This window comes from Molothrus ater, chromosome 10 (genome assembly GCF_012460135.2).
Source record: "Molothrus ater isolate BHLD 08-10-18 breed brown headed cowbird chromosome 10, BPBGC_Mater_1.1, whole genome shotgun sequence".
Classification (NCBI taxonomy): domain Eukaryota; kingdom Metazoa; phylum Chordata; class Aves; order Passeriformes; family Icteridae; genus Molothrus; species Molothrus ater.
Genome location: NC_050487.2, coordinates 9,133,417 through 9,151,643, shown reverse-complemented (window position 1 = coordinate 9,151,643; position 18,227 = coordinate 9,133,417). Strand labels below are relative to the sequence as shown.

The 18,227-nt window shown below is 43.2% G+C and overlaps 1 protein-coding gene across 2 annotated transcripts in view; it reads left to right on the top strand.

Annotated features, from left to right (window-relative positions):
* The window catches only part of DOCK10 (dedicator of cytokinesis 10), a 144,159-nt gene extending 126,143 nt beyond the window's left edge, over positions 1-18,016 (top strand). The window contains exons 45-57 of one of the 2 annotated variants that reach the window (XM_054515907.1): positions 591-806; positions 1,503-1,560; positions 1,888-1,986; positions 3,544-3,650; positions 4,119-4,241; positions 5,167-5,280; positions 10,160-10,306; positions 10,639-10,849; positions 12,845-13,035; positions 13,686-13,786; positions 14,124-14,262; positions 16,150-16,225; positions 17,305-18,016. In XM_054515907.1, the coding sequence (XP_054371882.1) occupies positions 591-806; positions 1,503-1,560; positions 1,888-1,986; positions 3,544-3,650; positions 4,119-4,241; positions 5,167-5,280; positions 10,160-10,306; positions 10,639-10,849; positions 12,845-13,035; positions 13,686-13,786; positions 14,124-14,262; positions 16,150-16,225; positions 17,305-17,372 (1,650 nt within the window). In that variant the 3' untranslated portion in view covers positions 17,373-18,016. Of the gene's footprint in view, positions 1-590; positions 807-1,502; positions 1,561-1,887; positions 1,987-3,543; positions 3,651-4,118; positions 4,242-5,166; positions 5,281-5,953; positions 10,307-10,638; positions 10,850-12,844; positions 13,036-13,685; positions 13,787-14,123; positions 14,263-16,149; positions 16,226-17,304 lie in introns of those variants that run through there. The other variant, XM_054515908.1, reaches the window with a different exon arrangement.
* Positions 18,017-18,227: the final 211 nt, after the last annotated feature.

Here is an 18,227-nt window from a genome sequence, read left to right as displayed (position 1 = left end):
TCATTTACTTTTTCTGAATGTTTTGCTTTTAAACAAAACAAAGGATGGAAATAAGTCTGAAAGAAATGTATTTCACTGCTTATCTGGAAAAGAAAAACTGAGGAGCTGAGCTAAATATGTTGAGAACAGCTGGTGTGAGTAATATAAGGACTCTGTTTTAATCTAGCACAGTGTGAGACGGTCAGGAGCCAGACTTGTGCTTTATTCCCATGGTGAAACATGCTGGGAGTGTAGTTAAGCAGGACTATCTATAGCACATGGTGCTGTTGCTCAGAGGAAACTGTGCAAGGGTCCAGTCCTGGACCCAGAAAGCAATGGAGGAGCACCTGTTCCAGTTCCCTGACTTCAGCAGGGCTGTTGGACGTGGCAGTGGAACAGGTGACGGACTTGGACCATCCTGTGAGACATCAGGAAAAAACACCCAGGGTTTGTGTGCAACGTGTGCATGCTCTGGAACTGTGACTGCTCCAAAGCCTGCCCAGCTAGGGAGGGGATGGAGGCCCTCTGTAAGCAGAACTTGGTCTTGTTTGGGGGTGCAGCATGGGGCTCTGTGGATGGTTTCAGTGATGCATTGCTTATCTTTCCCAAAGAACGTTAATTTCCCAGCAGAGGTGAAGGATCTGACCAAGCGCATCAGGACGGTTCTGATGGCCACAGCTCAGATGAAAGAGCACGAGAAGGACCCTGAGATGCTGGTGGATCTGCAGTACAGCCTGGCCAATTCCTATGCCAGTACTCCTGAGCTGCGCAGGACGTGGCTCGAAAGCATGGCCAAGATTCATGCAAGAAATGGAGATTTATCAGAGGTAATGTGAATAAATGAACAGGAAATCCAGCTGTCTTTAGGCTGAGCTGTTCTGATGAAAGGGGTTTGGAACACTGATAACAGTAGTGAGTTAAGAGAATCATACAGTGTCTCTCATATATTTAAAATCAGAGGAGTAGAGGTCTGAAAACACCTGGAGATGTGATATGCTCATCCCAGCTTGCCTGACATTGAGTGCCTGATACATGCTGCAGAAAGACTTGAAACTGGCTGGCAGGGAAGCTGAGGGCAGTGTCACCTTGGTATCTTTGCTGCCTGCCCCTAACAGGCACGGTAGCTGTGGTGTGGAGGAGGTTATGGGCAGTGAGTAACCCACAGAAAGGATTTTCTTCTCCCTCACTATGGCCCAGGAGAGGAGCTTTGCTTATAATGTGTTGCCATGTTCATCAAAGACTAAATGGGTGATGCGAAATTCCACTGCATAACCTAGGGATACCTTATTAACTAAGTCATCTTAATAGTTTCTTGAGAAAATCTATGCACTTATGTAAGACACCTCATGAAATTCACACTTGAAGAGAATTTCATCATTTAATCCTTTATTTTTTTAGATTACTTTTGTCTTCCCTTTTCTGCCTCATGATTTGGCAGTGCTGAAAGTATATGCTCCTTATCACATGTATGCTTTAATTCAGGCTACTTTAACATATCCATGTCTGTTGGTCTCTCGTTACAGGCTGCTATGTGCTATATTCATATTGCTGCTCTCATTGCAGAGTACCTGAAGAGAAAAGGTAAGATCAACATATCCAAAACCAACTGTATATCCATAAATATTATTGTTCAAAAATCATTTTTGGCTATCCTGCTTTCCTTCCTTGTATGTAAAGTATTCTTAAAGCAGTTTGAATTCTTCCCAAATGTTTTATTTTTAAAATATATCATAAATTCTGTCTTAGACTGGAACAGTGAAATTGTGTTTTGTGTAAAGAGGTTTAATTAAATGTTTAGCAAGCCAGTGCTAATGGAGAATGCTTCACTTGTCAGTCTGTTGTTATTAAATATGCATGTATTAACACATACCAGTAGCAGTATACTAATACCATCTTACAATACCATAGGTTACTGGAAAATGGAAAAGATTTGTACCTCACGTATGCTCCTGGAAGATGCTCAAGTCTCTGATAGTAATGTGTTACTAACAACTCACAATGGAGGAAGTGAGTGCTCTAACCGTGCCTGTTTGTGGGTCAAATAACACAATTAGGAGATCAAACTGCTGTTTTCCAGCTGATCTGGAAAGATATCAACCAAATCAAACCTGTTTCTAGTGCATGTTGGAGGCTGTTATAGAAAGGAATGTTGGAAACATCCTGAGTTCCTTTCCTGATGCTCTTTGGCTGGTTTGATGGATTGCTCAGAATGTCTCTGGTTATGGGCTTTTGCAGGAAAATCCCTCTTGGGTCAATTGGTGTTTAGCATGCAAATCCATGTCCAATTCCTTGGCTGTCCAAAGCTGGGAGGGCAGGGGGATGGAATTAATATCTGGTTGTCCATATGTAACTTAGTATAGATAAAGGGGCTATTTTAAATCTATGATACTTATTTAAAAATAAAGTGCAGGCTTATATTTTTAATGCTTCTATGCCAATGGTTATTTAGTTTATGAAATCTGTATTTCATAGTAATTCTCAGCATGAAATATGTTAGCAATTTCCACAAAGAGCAATTTCCAGGGTCAAGGGCAAATATCTGGTGAAGAGAAAACATGGAAAGACTATAGTCCTTCAATACATTTGGAAGTGTCTGTGGACAAGATGAAAAAATGCATCCTTTTAGAAGGAAGCTTTCTGTGAAGAGCAACACTTGTGAGACAGTTCAGTAGTGTTAAAAGACTTTGCCTGAATAAAGATTATAGTAGCTGGAGTGAAGAATTTGGATGATTTTAAACTTAAACAGTTTTCAAAACTGGAGAGGGAGAATGGAGGCTCCCATCTCAGTGTCTGTGGGTTAGCCTTTTTAATTAAGCCATAGTAGCATTTTCCTACTGTTAAATTAAACATTTTTAATGGCTTTGTCAGGAGTTTGTCACCTCCCCTGGCAGCTTTACCTTCTCCAGTCCAGAGCAGTGGTAAAATCCTTGCAGGGCAGACCCTTGCTGATCTGTTAAGTGTGATGCCTGTGCAAGTTGTTTCTGCTGCACCCTTGGTACTAAAGGCCTCAGCTCAGCAAATACTTGATTTAAGCTCAGTTTTATTCCTTATGAGCCTTTCCATCCACAGCTGCTGCCACCAGCCAGAGCTTTCTGCAGCAGTGCTGAGCCAGGGCAGGACAGGAAAGCCACTGCCAGTGTGTCCTGGAGCCTCCTCCCCTGGGCTGTGCAGTCCTGGGGACTGACAGGGGGGACACCTGCAGGTTCCCCAGGTGGGAATTGTGTCACCTCAGCCTGCCAGGGTCATTCCTGTGCACAAAGGAGTGTTGCACGTGAAGCTTTGCCAGGGCTGCCAGCACTTAGAGCTCGGAACCAAAATGCTGAAGAGAGAATAACACTGCATCAGGAGAATGCTGGCATTCCCCTTTGCCTGGAGAAGTGAATTTATATCACTGAGGAAAATGTGGAATAGTCTTATAAATTCCATCAGCTCCATTTGTGCCTCTCATTACTTGGGCTGCAAAAGAAATGAACTCATCAGCTCTGTTTTAGTGGCATCTAGTAACTTCTTGAAGTATCTGGTCACTGAGTCATTAACAGCCTTTCTCGTGACTTGCACTTCAAGGCTTATTCTCCATGGGATGGCCTGCTTTTCTGAGCATTACCCCCAACATTAAAGAAGAAGGTGCTATGAAGGAAGACTCTGGGATGCAAGATACTCCCTATAATGAGGTCAGCAATGTTAACATTTACATACCTGTTTTGTATTAACAGAATGTTGTTTCTAGTGGAATCCTGTGCATGTTGTGGCAAAAAATAGAGTGAGTGTACTCAGGCAATGTTGAAAGGCACACAGCTTTTGAGTGAAATGTCACAGCTGTTGCAGTGGTGTTTAGCTAAGGAGAGCATAAAGTACCAGAGCTGAAAGTCAGGGCAGGGGCAGGCCATGAAGCAAAGCCATCATTCTGCATGAGATGCCAACTATTCAAGTATTTTCATGTTACTGTTATTTCAGGGTTTTTGTCTAAAGAGGAAGCAAGTCACCAATACTTGATTAAACATTGTGCAATTGCAATAAACCTTAATACAGAAGTTCCAGAATAAAAATGAAGTAGTGGATATGTGCTTGTGCTGCATTGCTATTAATTAAATGCCTCCAGCTGTCAAGTCACTGAACTATTTGCGTTTGTGAAATTGCAGAATATCCTTGTGGAACAGCTGGAGTTGTGTGTTGACTACCTCTGGAAGTCTGAGAGATATGAGCTTATTGCTGAGGTCAACAAGCCTATCATTGCTGTTTGTGAAAAGCAGAGGGACTTTAAAGTAAGTGGGTGTTTGGTTTGGGTCTTTTTAATTATCCTAAGGCAACACTAAAGATCAAAACTTTTAGGGAAAAAAATGTGCTTTTTTTAAAAGGAATGTTTTCTTTCTTCCTGTCTGTAATTTCTCCTTTTAATGTTTTGTGCTGTGAGCAAACAAAAACATTGGTGTCTTTCCTGCCTCTTTTCAGCATCAATGCAACAGTAACTGTAAAAAAATTTCAAATAAACCTCTTGTCTTAGCCAGTGGCTATGATTTTTTACATGGGTTTTAAACCAAGAGCACATTTGCATTGTATTTAAGTTCAGAAAATGCTGATAAATTGCATGATTTCTTCACAATTTCAGGGTTTCTTAGTTTCTTATTTACTTGGCAATTTCAATACATAATGGATAGCCAGATGATGATTGCATTTACTGATTTTTCTGGGTTTAAATTGAAAGAGACACAAAGTGGTAGGTAGCAATAGGCTGTATGCTAGGGAAGCAGATCCTCAGATGTTAACTTAGCTGAAATTTTGGTTCACTATCCTGAGAAAGTGCTGTTCAGTGGTAACTGTGGAAAGCACATCTTTGTGTGGGGTTGGGAGCTGATTGGAGGTATTGGCACCTTGTTCTCACTTGCACGAACAGCACTTGGGTTCTCTGCCCCCTTGGCAGGTCAGCAGCACTGTCTGGTGGTGGGGTGATGCTCTATGAGCCTGCACACAAAGGCTCCACTGCCACAAAACCCCCTAGAAGATGACAGAAACCTTGCAGTGACTCTTTAGTGACTGCTAACGAGGTTAAACTGTTCCCTTAGCTTGTCCAGCCGTCTTGGCAAAGGTCTGGGAAGCCAGCTAAGGCAAGCAGGGCTGTGCAGAGCTGTGGTGGCATTTCCCAAGGTGCTGGCATGCCTTCACCTGCCCTGCCTCTGTCTGTCCATGCAGAAACTGTCTGACCTGTACTACGACATCCACCGCTCCTACCTGAAGGTTGCAGAGGTGGTGAACTCTGAGAAACGCCTCTTTGGCAGATACTACAGGGTGGCATTCTATGGGCAGGTAAGTGAGCCTGGGCTCTCCTGTCTCCACAGTCAGATTTCAGACCTGTTCGTGACAGAGTTCAGGGAAGCACTTGCTGGTGAATCCCAGGGTGAAAGCTGCCTCATGGGTCAGACTCCCAGCAGGATTTTAGTCAGCAGGGAGCACTCAGTTGCCTCTGTGCAAACCACTGCTGTGGATTTAGGGTGTATTAGAGACCAGACTTCTGTGTCAGCTTTAGTTCTTGACTTCATAAAGCAAAGCTGAGACTGAGGCAGGGCAGGTTTTTTCAAGCTACAACATAAGTAGAACCAGATAAGGCATCTTTGATAAATGGCACTCTCCTCCAATAGATCTTAAAGCAGAGCAGTATGGAATAGATGCTTTGTTGTGTTTTTCACTGACTCTGCCTTCTGCTTCCAGGCTACCTCTGGTTCTGTGCAATGTACTGTAGAATAGCATTATTCCCTCTGCTGTGCTTCAGCACCCTTGAAGCATTATTTTGTGCTTTCTTCCACCACAAACCAGTGTAGCAATCCAGCATGTTCCTTTTAGTCCTGGTTTTGGCAAGCATTAAATGTCCTGTGCTCTAAATTATAAAGTGTGTAAACAACAGATTGATGTGAATCATTCTGTTTGCTAATTAGATTTTAATGCAGAAATTTGCTCTTTTCTCCTTTTGATCTTATTCAAGGCTGTGGTAAGTCTAGTTCTGTTGCATGTTTTGTTTAATTCTCCTCACACATCCTTCATCCTTCCCTCTACTGTTAATTGACATTAATTTTCCTGTGCTCTCGATTCTTTGGTTCATGGCAGATAAAATAACATTGCTGCATTCATTGCTGCATCCTGCAAACTAACTTTTGTTTGTTCAGTTACCTGAACTACTGAGCTGTATCTATCATCATGTTGTGTGTGCACTGTGGGGCCCAATGCTGCTTCATCTCATCTCAGTGGAAGTTCCTCCCAGCCCCACTGGGAGTGGGATTGGAGCCCCTCTTCCTCTGTTGCAAGTCCTGGGGTAGCATTAATGCTGTTTGAATGCAAGCCTGCTTTCCTGGCCTGCACTGCAGCTCCCAAGGGGAGGGCTGCTGTGTCAGTCTGGGGTCATGGCAGTGGCCACTGGAGCACTCTGGGCAGGTCATGGCCATGGCCAAGGTCCTGGCAGTCCCTTGTAGGAGCAAGCGAATGGAATTCAGGGGGAATGGCAGGTCCTGGCTCTCTGGACAGATTAGCAAAGCTGAATTTGCCAAATGCAAGGAGCTGCACCTGAGAAAGGGCAGAGTTTTCCTTATGCCTACCCTTCCTCAAAAGGGGAGCAGCACAGGGCAAAACAAGGCTCTCCTACTTGCAGCCTCTGGCCAGCACTCTCCCAGAGCCAGTGGCTCTCCCAGGGGTAATTTAGCTGCAGCACTTCTGCTGAACTGGGTTAGCATCTCTGTAAAAGTGCAATGACTTCCAGGGTGCTAGTGCCACAAGGACAATTTCATTTAAACAGCCTTAGTGCTCTAAAGGGTATGACTGTGTCACAGCTGTGTGTTCCTCTGTCTGTTCCCCCCAGTCACTGGGCTCTAAAGGCAGCAGGCACTGCTTTCCCCTTGCCCTTTGCAGGAGAGATGTGATGTGACTGCTGTTCCTTAACTGAAACAAAAGCTGCAGGGAAAGCAGATTAAAGAACAAAAGATTAATACTGGGAGGGAGAATTTTGGGGGTTCTTAGTGGCGAAAGATGATCTGCTGCTGCACCTGAAAACTGCTCTTCATGCAAAGGCAGAGGCAGAATTTGGTTACTGCATTGCTGCAGGGACCCTGTGCAAGGATGGTTTGAATTAATGTGATCCTCAGGGAGGACACAGTCATCTGTTTTCACCAGCAAGATGTATTTGCCAGCTCAGGGAGCTGGATCTTATGGCAGCTGCTGGTTTAGACTGCACTTTCTGTTAAAGGCCTTTATGTCAATGTCTCATTGCACCCCAAGTGACCACACTAGCCAGTGCATATGAGTTTACTCACAGATGAGTGTTTGAGAAGTCAGTATCTTTCTTGAATTAAGAGCCAAAAAACATTCTGTTAAATATACTGAATAGCTGAGAACTCATATTGTGCGGATAAGCAGACATTCAAGACCTGTTTTTCAGAGCAGTGTCAGGCAAAGGCAGAGCTGAGGGTTTGTTCTGCTGTGTGTACAAGAAGCTGGGGAAGCTGGAGGGCACAGTTTCATAGGGATCACAATCACTTACTGTGAGGTGAGACAGGGAAAGAACCATTAGATGCCAATTCCTGGCAGGTCAAGCAGAAGGCTTGACCTCAGCACCTTTCACCAAAGGGCAGAGAAGGGTCTGATGTACTGTGAGCTCCAAGGCTGTGTCTGGAGGGGTGTGAGGATGAGGAAGGGCCTTATCAGGCCTCCCACAGTGATAACTTGTCTCTCAGAGCACCAGAGCTCAGTGGAAACCAGTAACCTGCTGTTCAGGAGGTCATGTGCCTTCCATCACCCTCAGCTGCTCCCTGTCACAGTTTTCATCTGTGAGGCTGCATTGTCCTTGCAGGACCAAACCAGCCAGGATGGAAATAATCCAGGGAAATGCATCGATAATGTAACCTTGGCTGCTTAATATTTTAAAATCCTGAAACTGGAGGATATTTGGCTTCTGAAAAGTATTTAATCTTACTTTTAATAGTCTTTGCCAGACATATAGCATATGGCAGACATGATTATTTATAGCTCACAGTTAACTTCTGCTTATCACTTGTCAGCTGAAATACTGTAGGGAATATCTACTTAAATGATGTCTCTTGTATTAGAGATAAGACTAAATCTGTTTAGTTTTTTTGTTTTCAGGTTGTTTTGGTTTTTTTTAGTAAAATGATTAACAGAGATATCAGTGTGCCATGCAGCATCAGCAGAGATTGTTCCAGCATGCAAACATACACAGAATCAGGGTTTAAGAGCATGAACTATATTCTAGCTTGCTATGTGATCATTTTGGAAAACAGGAGGGATTTTGTTGAAAACACTAAATAGTAACAGAAAGCAGATGTCTTTTGACAGAAACAGTGCAGAGTAGTATGTATAAGTATGATTGCATCAAACTAATGAGGTTTTCCCACATAAAGCAGTTTTGATTCAGTGGAAACAAGATCAGAAACCAGATTATGATCCTGTAGATATTTTCTCAGTGTAATCAACAGGAAGTCAATTGCCTGCCCAGCTCAACAGATTTTTGTAGGATGGCAACTTTGGAGCTCTAGATTTTTTTCTCTAATTACCTGTGAAGGTCTTCATATGCCTATGGAATTTAATTGATAATGTTGTTAAAAATCATGCAATGTTAGAAGGTCCCTGTGAGACTGAAGAAGATGCTGTCAGATGAGCTGCTCTTGCAGCTATTAGTTATTGGTTTCCAGTAATGCCCACAGTACTCCTGACACTTGCCAAATTCAAAGACAATTTTATTGCCCCTTGTCCTCACTGAAGGAGAAGCCAGAGATGCACATATTTCTTAATCCCCATTGAAATAAAGCTTGGGAGGTCCTAAAGAAGTAATGAAATTCATAGCTTATTTTATTTTAATTCTGTTTGGGTTTTTTTGATGAAGATTTGCCTAATCAATAATTTTAGAGGGCAAAGTTGAAACACACTTCCAGGTAAAAAAAGCTGAATTTTGCATGAGTACCTTCTGAATAGATTTTGGAGATATCTCTTGCCTTCATTAATTTCTGCTTCTCTGTTTTTCTACAGATAGCAGTTTGCTTAGGCATATTGTAGAATTGGCCATCCAGGCCACATCATGTGAAGTGCAAAGGGCCTTGGGTCTGACCTCATTAATGCTGTCTGCCTTTCCCCCTATCCCTGCAGCTTCAGGTGTTATTCTCTGGGTCACTTTGCATTAAGGTGAAAGGAAGAGGTTTTGAGTGTAGCTGCAGTGGTGCCCATCACCAAGCTGCACATGACACCCTAGGAGAGGGCTGGTGCTGCTCATGGCATTAGGACAAATGCAGCCCTTGTTCATGGGGCACCTGCTGCTTTCTGCCCAGCTGGGAGAGCTGCTCCTGCAGCACTGATGTACATGTTCATCTTGGGGCAGCTGAGTGTCTCACCTGCAGCTGATGCAATGCTCTGGTAACTTTCAGAGTGTGCATTTCTTCTGAAGCCTGACAGATTCATGTTCAGCTCTTCAGTGAACCCTTTTATTCAAGCTCTGCCAAGTCCATCCAATGTATTAAATAATGACCTTAACAAGACTGTACCTTTGTTGCAAAGGAACATGGTCTGTGTGTCTTTTTGTTGTTTTTCTTTTTCTTTTCAAACGTGAATAATTTGCTAATTGTCTCTGGAAGTGCTGCAGTTCTATGTGGCCTTTCAAGGTGCCCACCAGAGTTTCTCTTCAGCTGCTCAGAGGAGATGCAGACTGGTTCCCAGGTGCTCCCATGCCATGGCCATGGGCAGCCTGTGCCTGCACACCTGGCTCCCAGAGGATGCACTGGAGGTGACATGCTGCACACACCCCAGCTGGGCTCAGTGTCCAGCAAGCAGCTGTTAATTGAACCAAATTATTAAGATTTAAAGAATTTTTAATTGTAGTTTTTAATCCATGAGGGTTTTTTCATCATACACACATCATCGTTTTCAAGAAAGCCCTTTAACTCTTTAAGCTGCTCAGTCTCTTAAGTGAATAAATGTAGGGATCTTTTCCTGGGTAACTTTGGAGATTGCAGACCAGTATAAATACTGACCTCTGGGCACACGTCTGCTAGGAGTGGACAGAGGTAAGCTTTTCACTCAGGTGCTGGAAGTGGCCTACTGGATGCTCTGGTGGGTATACTGATTCCTGATGTAAGCACCTCATTTTTGCCATGGCTGTTATGTTCACTGTATCCTTTTGTTTCTTTCTAAACAGGGCTTTTTTGAAGAAGAGGAAGGTAAAGAGTATATTTATAAAGAGCCCAAATTAACTGGCTTGTCTGAGATTTCTCAAAGGCTGATGAAACTTTATGCAGACAAGTTTGGAATAGATAACGTGAAGATCATCCAGGATTCCAACAAGGTATGAAAAGCATGTGGTTTTGCACGAGGGAGAGAACTGAGTGCATGGTGCAAGAGGAGCAGGCAGATGTTTGCTGCCATGCAGAAGCAGGTTGTTTTCTGTCTCATTTAGCTCTCATCCATTTTTGCCAATGGCTATTGTCAAAGGTCCCATTCTTCTTAGGGAACTCTTGGTAAAATGCCCTTATATCCATCCATGATCTGAGCGTTACTTTTGGAAGTCTCAGTTTTCATCGGTGTGGCTATAAATAAATAAACACATCAAAAATGTTATGGATGCCTTGGAAGCTCATCACACTTAACGTAATTTTATTGTTTGCCACTGTCCCCCAGGTGAACCCCAAAGACCTGGATCCCAAATACGCCTACATCCAGGTGACCTACGTGACCCCTTTCTTCGAGGAGAAGGAGGCCGAGGAGCGCAGGACAGACTTTGAGATGCACCACAACATCAACCGCTTTGTGTTCGAGACGCCTTTCACGCTCTCGGGCAAGAAGCACGGCGGGGTGGAGGAGCAGTGCAAGAGGCGCACCATCCTCACCAGTACGTCCGCTCCCCGCTCCATCCTGCCTTGCCCAGCCCACAGGGACAGCCCAAGGGCTGGGGATCCATCGCTGGTTCGCTGCCTCTCTGCCATGCCTGGCTCCTGTTTCCAGCTCTGGAGGTCCTGTGTTTCCTGCTCTCCAATGAGACAGACATGCAGTAAACTGGAGGTTGTTAGGTCTGAGCTGGCTGGAAGCAGATGCTTAGTGGAGAAGGGCATGCATGGATTTTGGAGACCTTCCAAAGCATGTAGGGCAATCAGAAAAGTTTTAGCTCAGATCAGACTTAATGCACCATAACAATGCCTTTGCCAAACTCCCTGAGATCCATGAAAGGCCTTGACTAGAAGTAGAGTTTTAAAGGTGAATAATTCCTCTGTCAGCTCCCATGACAGTATTTTGGTTGAATGTTAAAAGTACCTCTTCACTGCTTTAAGGATGATGTTTTAATAGTCGGTTCATCTGCAGGTGAGTGTTGTGCAGGATGATATCTCATCTTTTCACTGTGGGTCTTGGCCACGTCTTCCTCACAGACCTGCTGACCATCTTAGGGATAGTTATTTTCATTCAGCTGATTTATTTTTCCTTATAATTAACATCTTAACTGTTCTTGCAGTGATGTAACTTGGGAGTGGTTTGCTGGAGGCAGCTTAGCCCTCAGAACCATTTTCTTTTAATAAAAAACAATTCTAAGAAAAAGCCAAGTAGGATGTCTGTTCTGCTAAGAGTAAAACTTGCAGATAGACATTTTTATTCGAAATGGGAGTAAGATGCATTATAGAGAATTTTTTTAAGCTAGACATAAGAGTTCAATCAGTGTTTTAAGGCAGGAATGTCAGGAGCATGATATGTCTTCTCTTAATGAGTCATATTAAACTGAAACTTTTTGCTCCTTATCATGATTGAAATCTCTCTTTTTAAAAAGCTTCCTTTGTGAAGAACTACTGCTGAAACTTGACATGTCTTAATTTTGATGTATGAGGAACTGAGATGGAGGTGTTGTTCTCATGGGCAGCCATGGGCAGAGAGGCCGATGTTCACAGCAAAGGCTCCCAAGTGACAGAAAATCCAGTTCCTTGCCAACTTCAGTGCATCTCCTTCCCCCAAAGGACAGCGTGAAAAAAACTTGCTTACAGTGCAAGCATAGTCACCTAAAAGTTTTGTTCTGGCAAGCCAGGAAAGAGGCACTGATGTCTGAGGGTGTCTTGTTACATGACACAGCTCTGCTTGTAAGAAGAAGAAAGGAGGAACAGCTTGTGTGTGGTTTTTTTAAGTGCTTGGGCAGCAGTAGATGTTTTGAGATCTCTAGTGAAGCAGGTACTTTCACTGACTTGAAAGTGAAAGTCTGTTATGGTCTGCCTGGCAAAAACAGAGGCTTGTTTTTCTGGCAGAATATTTTCCCTGGGTTATTACATGCTGTCATCAGCTCCCACCACTCTCAGGCCTGCTCCATCTTTGCCATTAGGTGGGAATTTGATGACTCCTCTTCTCCCCTGCTTTTCCCTTTGGCACCTACCTCACATCAGTGCTTTTCACTAAAGGAAATGGTCTCTTCTTCTCTTTTTTTTCCTTTTTTTCCTCCCCACACCTGTTTGGTAAAATCATGTGTTTTCATTTCCTTCCTGTGTAAACTGAAGCACTTTCAGTTTGAGAAGAAAGCAAGGCTTCTGCTATGGCTGAAGTCAATTGTGGCTGGGTGCTGGAGTGGCACCTGCACTGCATCTGCTCCAGAGCCTGCTGGGCCAGGGGCAAGTGCAGTGTGGCTGCAGTCCTTGATGAGTTCAAAAGGAAATGCTCTTCCAGTGCCGGGTACATCAGAATTCAGTTTGGACCTGCTGTGCCACTTCTACTCATTCAGTGATTAAAACTTAATTTTTATGGATTAATAAAGAGATTGACAAAGTCAAAAGTTAATACTTTGACTTAGTTGTTCTGCTTTCCTAAATACTCTCTTGTTGGGTGAGTTCTCTGAGCCATTTCTCTCTCTCTTGAGTAGCCAGTCACTTGTTTCCCTACGTGAAGAAGAGGATTCAGGTCATAAGCCAGACCAGCACAGAGCTGAACCCCATCGAAGTGGCCATTGATGAGATGTCCAAAAAGGTCTCAGAGCTCAATCAGCTTTGCACAATGGAAGAAGTGGACATGATCCGACTGCAGCTCAAGCTCCAAGGAAGTGTCAGTGTCAAGGTAATGTCCATTTGCTGCCTTTTTTCTCTTTTTTCAAAGCATCTACCTAAATTTTTATTCTGATTTTCATCATTCGAGATATTTTTTGTCTTTGGCATACTTTGTATTATAGTGCTGTTAGATCTCACTCTAAACACACTAAGGAATGGCAAGTTTTCCACTGGTATTGATGACTACTGGTTTTATATTATTCATACTAATTATTCAAGTCTACTCTAAATAACAACTAAGACCTTTCCAACAAGACTGTCCCGTATCACTTGAGAATATGACCCATCACAAGCAGGTGGATTCTTCAAGGGAGTTTTGTTAGGATTGGCTTTGTCATTCCCTATTCAAGAAAGCTGGGATTGTGACAGGTATTCCTGATGCTCTCATTGAAGTATCTACAAACAAACACGTAACTGTCTGGGTGCTCATCTGGCTGGGGACTTGGAAAGGCCAGCACAGATCTGCAGCCTGTACAAGGTTGAGCAGCTCCTATTTCCTCAATAAAACCCCTCAGCTTCCATCCTGGTGACAGAAGGAGTTGAGGGGATGTTCTTCTCACAGCCTAGCTTGCCTGAGGCCAGTCTCCAAGCCCTGGAGCACAAGAGAAACAACAGTGTATGGCTTGTTCTCTGTTCCTAAGCTGTGCATTTCTCACACAGGTAAATGCTGGACCAATGGCCTATGCTCGAGCTTTTCTTGAAGAGACAAATGCTAAGAGATATCCTGATAATCAAGTTAAGCTTCTGAAGGAAATCTTCAGGTAAACATTAATATTAGGCTTTTCACCCCCCACATAGCGCATAGGACACTCTGCATGGCACAGGCAGGCAAGACATGGAGTCAGGCTGATTTGAACCAGCCTAAGTTACATCTGCATTTACCCCATCTGACAAGTCACTCCTGAGAAACATTTACTGTAGTTCTGGGCTACCCGAGTAGAATACATTCCTTTTGATGTGAGAATGAGTTCTGAAATTCACTTCCAACAAGGTGTAGTTTGCAAGGGGAAGAAGAGACGCAGCACTGTGTGTGTACAGATAGGCTTTTTCATTCCTACAAAAGCTGTGTCACTGTTTTTTGTGTTTTGGTGCTTGCAGGCAGTTTGCTGAAGCCTGTGGCCATGCCCTGGATGTCAACGAGCGCCTCATTAAGGAGGACCAGTTTGAGTACCAGGGAGAGATGAAGTCTCACTACAAGGACATGCTCAGCGAGCTCTCTGTAGTTATGAATGAACAGGTCAGAACATCTATTTGGGTGCTGGTTGGGCTCCATGAGGGGGGCTAATTGTGTCTTCTAGTGACAAATGAAGCTGTAGAGAAAAATACTAGAAGTAAAACCTTGCAATGCAATAGTGACAGAAAGCAGGTTGGTTTTTTTTTTTTTTTGGTTTTGGGTTTTGTTTCTTCCTCTTTTTTTTTAATAGAAGTATATTCTCTATCTGATCAACAAAGGTCTGTTTTCTGCCTTGGTACATATTGAAAAGCTGAATGTTTGTGAGGCTAAATGCTGGCTGGGGTTTAGAGGCATAGAAAAATAGTCTAAACTAGTGCTCAATGCTTTGCTTGCTTTGTCCTATAGCTGTGTTGTATTTAATTAAAACAGTAAATTGCTATTAAGATGTCGCTTATAACCCCAGGAGGTATCCTTATTGTGTCTATTTATGGTCAGCTTTCAGAGAAGGTTATTTTTAATTTTTTTTTTTTTTGCTTGAGTACAGTGTCAAGATAGATGCCATGTGTTTTAGCAGCTTCAGAAGGATGAGCAAGCATATATACATTATATGAATTGTATCCCAAAATTCTGAATTGGACTCCAGTGCACACTTGCAGCTATTCTACTGCTGTGTCCAGGCAGATCTTTTTTTTTTTAATAGTTTCAGTTTAAATTAAATATTGAGCAATTTGCATACTGAAGTGCTAATTAAACCATGTTTAATTATATCTCTGCATGTTTATGGGCAGGGTACCTTAGATTGCATGTGATAAATAGTTCCTCTCTAGCAGCTGTGCTGCATTTCCAGGTGCCTGTAGCATCCAAAAGCCCTGTTGGTGCACAGTAACTTGGTTTAACAACTGGTATCAGTGGTGGCATCTCACAGAAGTGCCTACATGGCTCTCCATTACCCCATGCTGTATTATTCATCTTCACATATGAGTAGAATAAGGGTTGACCTGAATTTCTTGCCATTGTTGAACTTACTGTGGCATTGAGTGAGTTTTTCCTTGGCTGTAAAGCTCCCAATTGCTTGGAGGCCTGGTGCCTGCTGGATGGAGTCAGGGGTGGCTGCAGGTCTGGGAGTTGTGCTCCTCTCTCTTCAGGTGTATAAAGATTTGTGAACCTCAAGCCTTCCAGTGATTCTAACCAGTAATTATCACTGTTTTGTTAAGTATGTAAGTGTTAAGAGTGTTGTTTGTTAATGAATATCCATGCGTCTCACATGGAAGTTATTTTGGCCATCAGTCAGTGTGCATAGGCAGCACCATATGTCTTGTGTGAACCACTGTTTCCCACAAGAATGGAAAATGGATGGTCAGCTCAAATGAGGCATGAGCAGCCCATGAGATTCAGCATTCATAAAACATTTGGAGAGTTCTGTTAAATGCTCATACCTGTATTTGTATCCGTGAGCTCTGAGTTTTCTTCATACTAAAGAATACAAAATTATGTGTACAAATCAGTGCTAATGTGTAAAGAGTTCATCCAACAAAAGTCAAAATTGTCATCTCTTTTACCAAAATCATCTGAATTTTAAAGTCCACCCTGAAAACAGTCTCCCACTTACAATACTTTGGGGAAGCCTAAAACGTGACAGCCCCATTTTTTGGGCAGTGGGGGGTTTTGAGAAAACTCTACTCCTCTTGTCATGAACTCCCTGCTTCTGAGCAGAGTATTTCCTCAGAGAAATCACATGCCATAAACTGTGGCTGAAATATTTATCTCACAGTTGGAAAGCTTGAGGCTCTCTTGCATCTGTGCTGTGTGCTTTACACCAGTACAATTTGCCATCTTTCCCATTGTTGTATCAAGAAAGTTTTGTTTCTCACCTACTGACAGTGACTTTTTCATCACCATATGTTTTTCTCTTTTTTTGTTTTTCTCTTTTTTGTTTTTCTTTTCTGACAGCTCTGTCATGGTCCTTGCTTATACAGCTTCTCTTCTTCCCTGTCTAACATTTCCCTCAATACTATAGCCAAAAGTGGTATGTTCATTTTTCTTACATCTATTTTTTTCTTTTAATGTCATATACTTCCCTCACTTGCTGTTTTTTCTGCTGGATATGTTTGTTCCATTTCCCTTCTCCCTTCTCAGGGAGTTTAGAAAAAGATCTAAGCTGTATGTGTGATGTGTTGTCCATGAGCAGTCTTGAGAAGCCTGTTCTTTAGGATCCTAGCTGTGAACTTTGGGGAGGCCAGTGAGGCAGCTGGACAAGAGTCCCCTGATGCAAAAGCAAGTGCCAATAGCAGCAAAAGTGGCTGCCAGGGCGTGCCCAAGTCCCAGTGCCCTCCCTGCAGCCCAGGATGTGAGAGCAGCTCCTGCCCAGAGCTGCCCACGCTGCTGGAGCTGTTTGTGCTCAGGTCTGCCCGGTGACAGCTGAGGGGAGGCTGGCCTGCAGCCCTGCCCAGGGACAGCTGCCACTGATGGTGTAGGGCTGCACCTGCAGCTTTGTCAAGGGGAGAGGCTTCTCTTCCAGTGCTGGTGGTGCCGTGTGGTCAGTGGGGATCACCCTGTCTCTGCTCTGTATGCTTCCTCAAAGCACTCATGGAGGATGACAGGTTTATAAAGGGCTTTTACCAAGGCTAGAAGAGCTTCTTCAGGAAAAAGATCTTCCTTCTTTAGGACAGGGCAGAGCTTTTTCCACTGCTGCTCGACTGCAGCTCTGCCCACAGGCTCAGCCTGGCACTTGGTCCCAGCCCTGCTGCCCAGCCTGGGCAGCTCTGTGGGGCTGCTGCACCCCCAAGTGACAGCGTGGGCAGAGCTGGGCCTGTCTGTGCCATGGTCAGGAGGTGCTAATGTAGGTGTCCAGGAGTTTGCAAAGTGTAGGGGACTTGTGTGAGAGTGGGGCAGTTCAGGGAACACCATGGAGCTTGGCAGCAGTCAGCCCAGCCCCATCCCTGCAGACTCCATTTACCAGGGCAAGGTCCCTTTCCTCTGTCAGATCCTTAGCATCATTGTGTAACAATTAAAAAATGGGAAACCCTTGGTTAGACAGCAGACACTTCAGACACCAAATAATTCAGATCTCTCTCACTGTTGCTTTTGTTTTTTTTCCCTGAAAAGATTGCCTACAAGGAGGACTCAGCAAAGCATCCAGGGATGGAGCGCACGTATTCCCGAGTCATCCATAGAGCCAGCACCTCTGTGCCAGCCACTCCAGCAAACCCTGATGCCTGACTGCAGCCTCAGGAAGAGCTGCTGGCTGGGGTGGGGTTTGTCCTTTGTTGTTGAAGCTATTTTTTCCTTTTAGATTAATAGTACTGAAAATTAAGTTGATGGACAATACCAGGAAAAGGATTTGAGGGTTACGATTTTAATTTATTGGAAGTCTTCATGGTGTTATTTTAAAAAATACAAGCTTGAGAATTTTTTTTTTGCCTGCCCCAATATTTGCACATTCCCTCTCTTTTTTCTTTTTCTTTTTTGTTGTCAATTTTTGGTTTTGAGAAGCCTTTATTAAGCCAGGCTGATTACAAAATTCCAATTGAATAGATAGGTACACGGCAAACTCTAAGTTTGCTATAAATTATAATATATCTAATACTAAGTCCTAGTATACATATATTTTAAAGGTCAGAGTGGATGTTTTATAACATTTAAGCATATTGCAATTGTAAATAGAAGATGTGTAAAATATGTCATTTTTACAAAATTTTAAAAAATATCTTTTTAGTTAATTATGACAGTACTAAGAATATGGATAACATTTCAGTTACCATTATATTAAAATATTTGTGTATGTGTATAAAAGCGTCCATAAAATTTTCTCTTTGAAGCTCTGTGCATTGGTTCATTCCTGTGACAGCACTCTCTGGAGTGGTGGAGATCAGGATCATCCCAACTCTCTGTGATGTTGTGGATGCTGATAAAGGCACCTATGACATCTGCAGAACATGGCTCTGGGTTCTCTCCATGGCCCCAGACTGAAGTCACCCTAAAAAGCAGCTTGGTGTAGTTCTCCTGCTTGAGACCAAGAAAACTCAGAT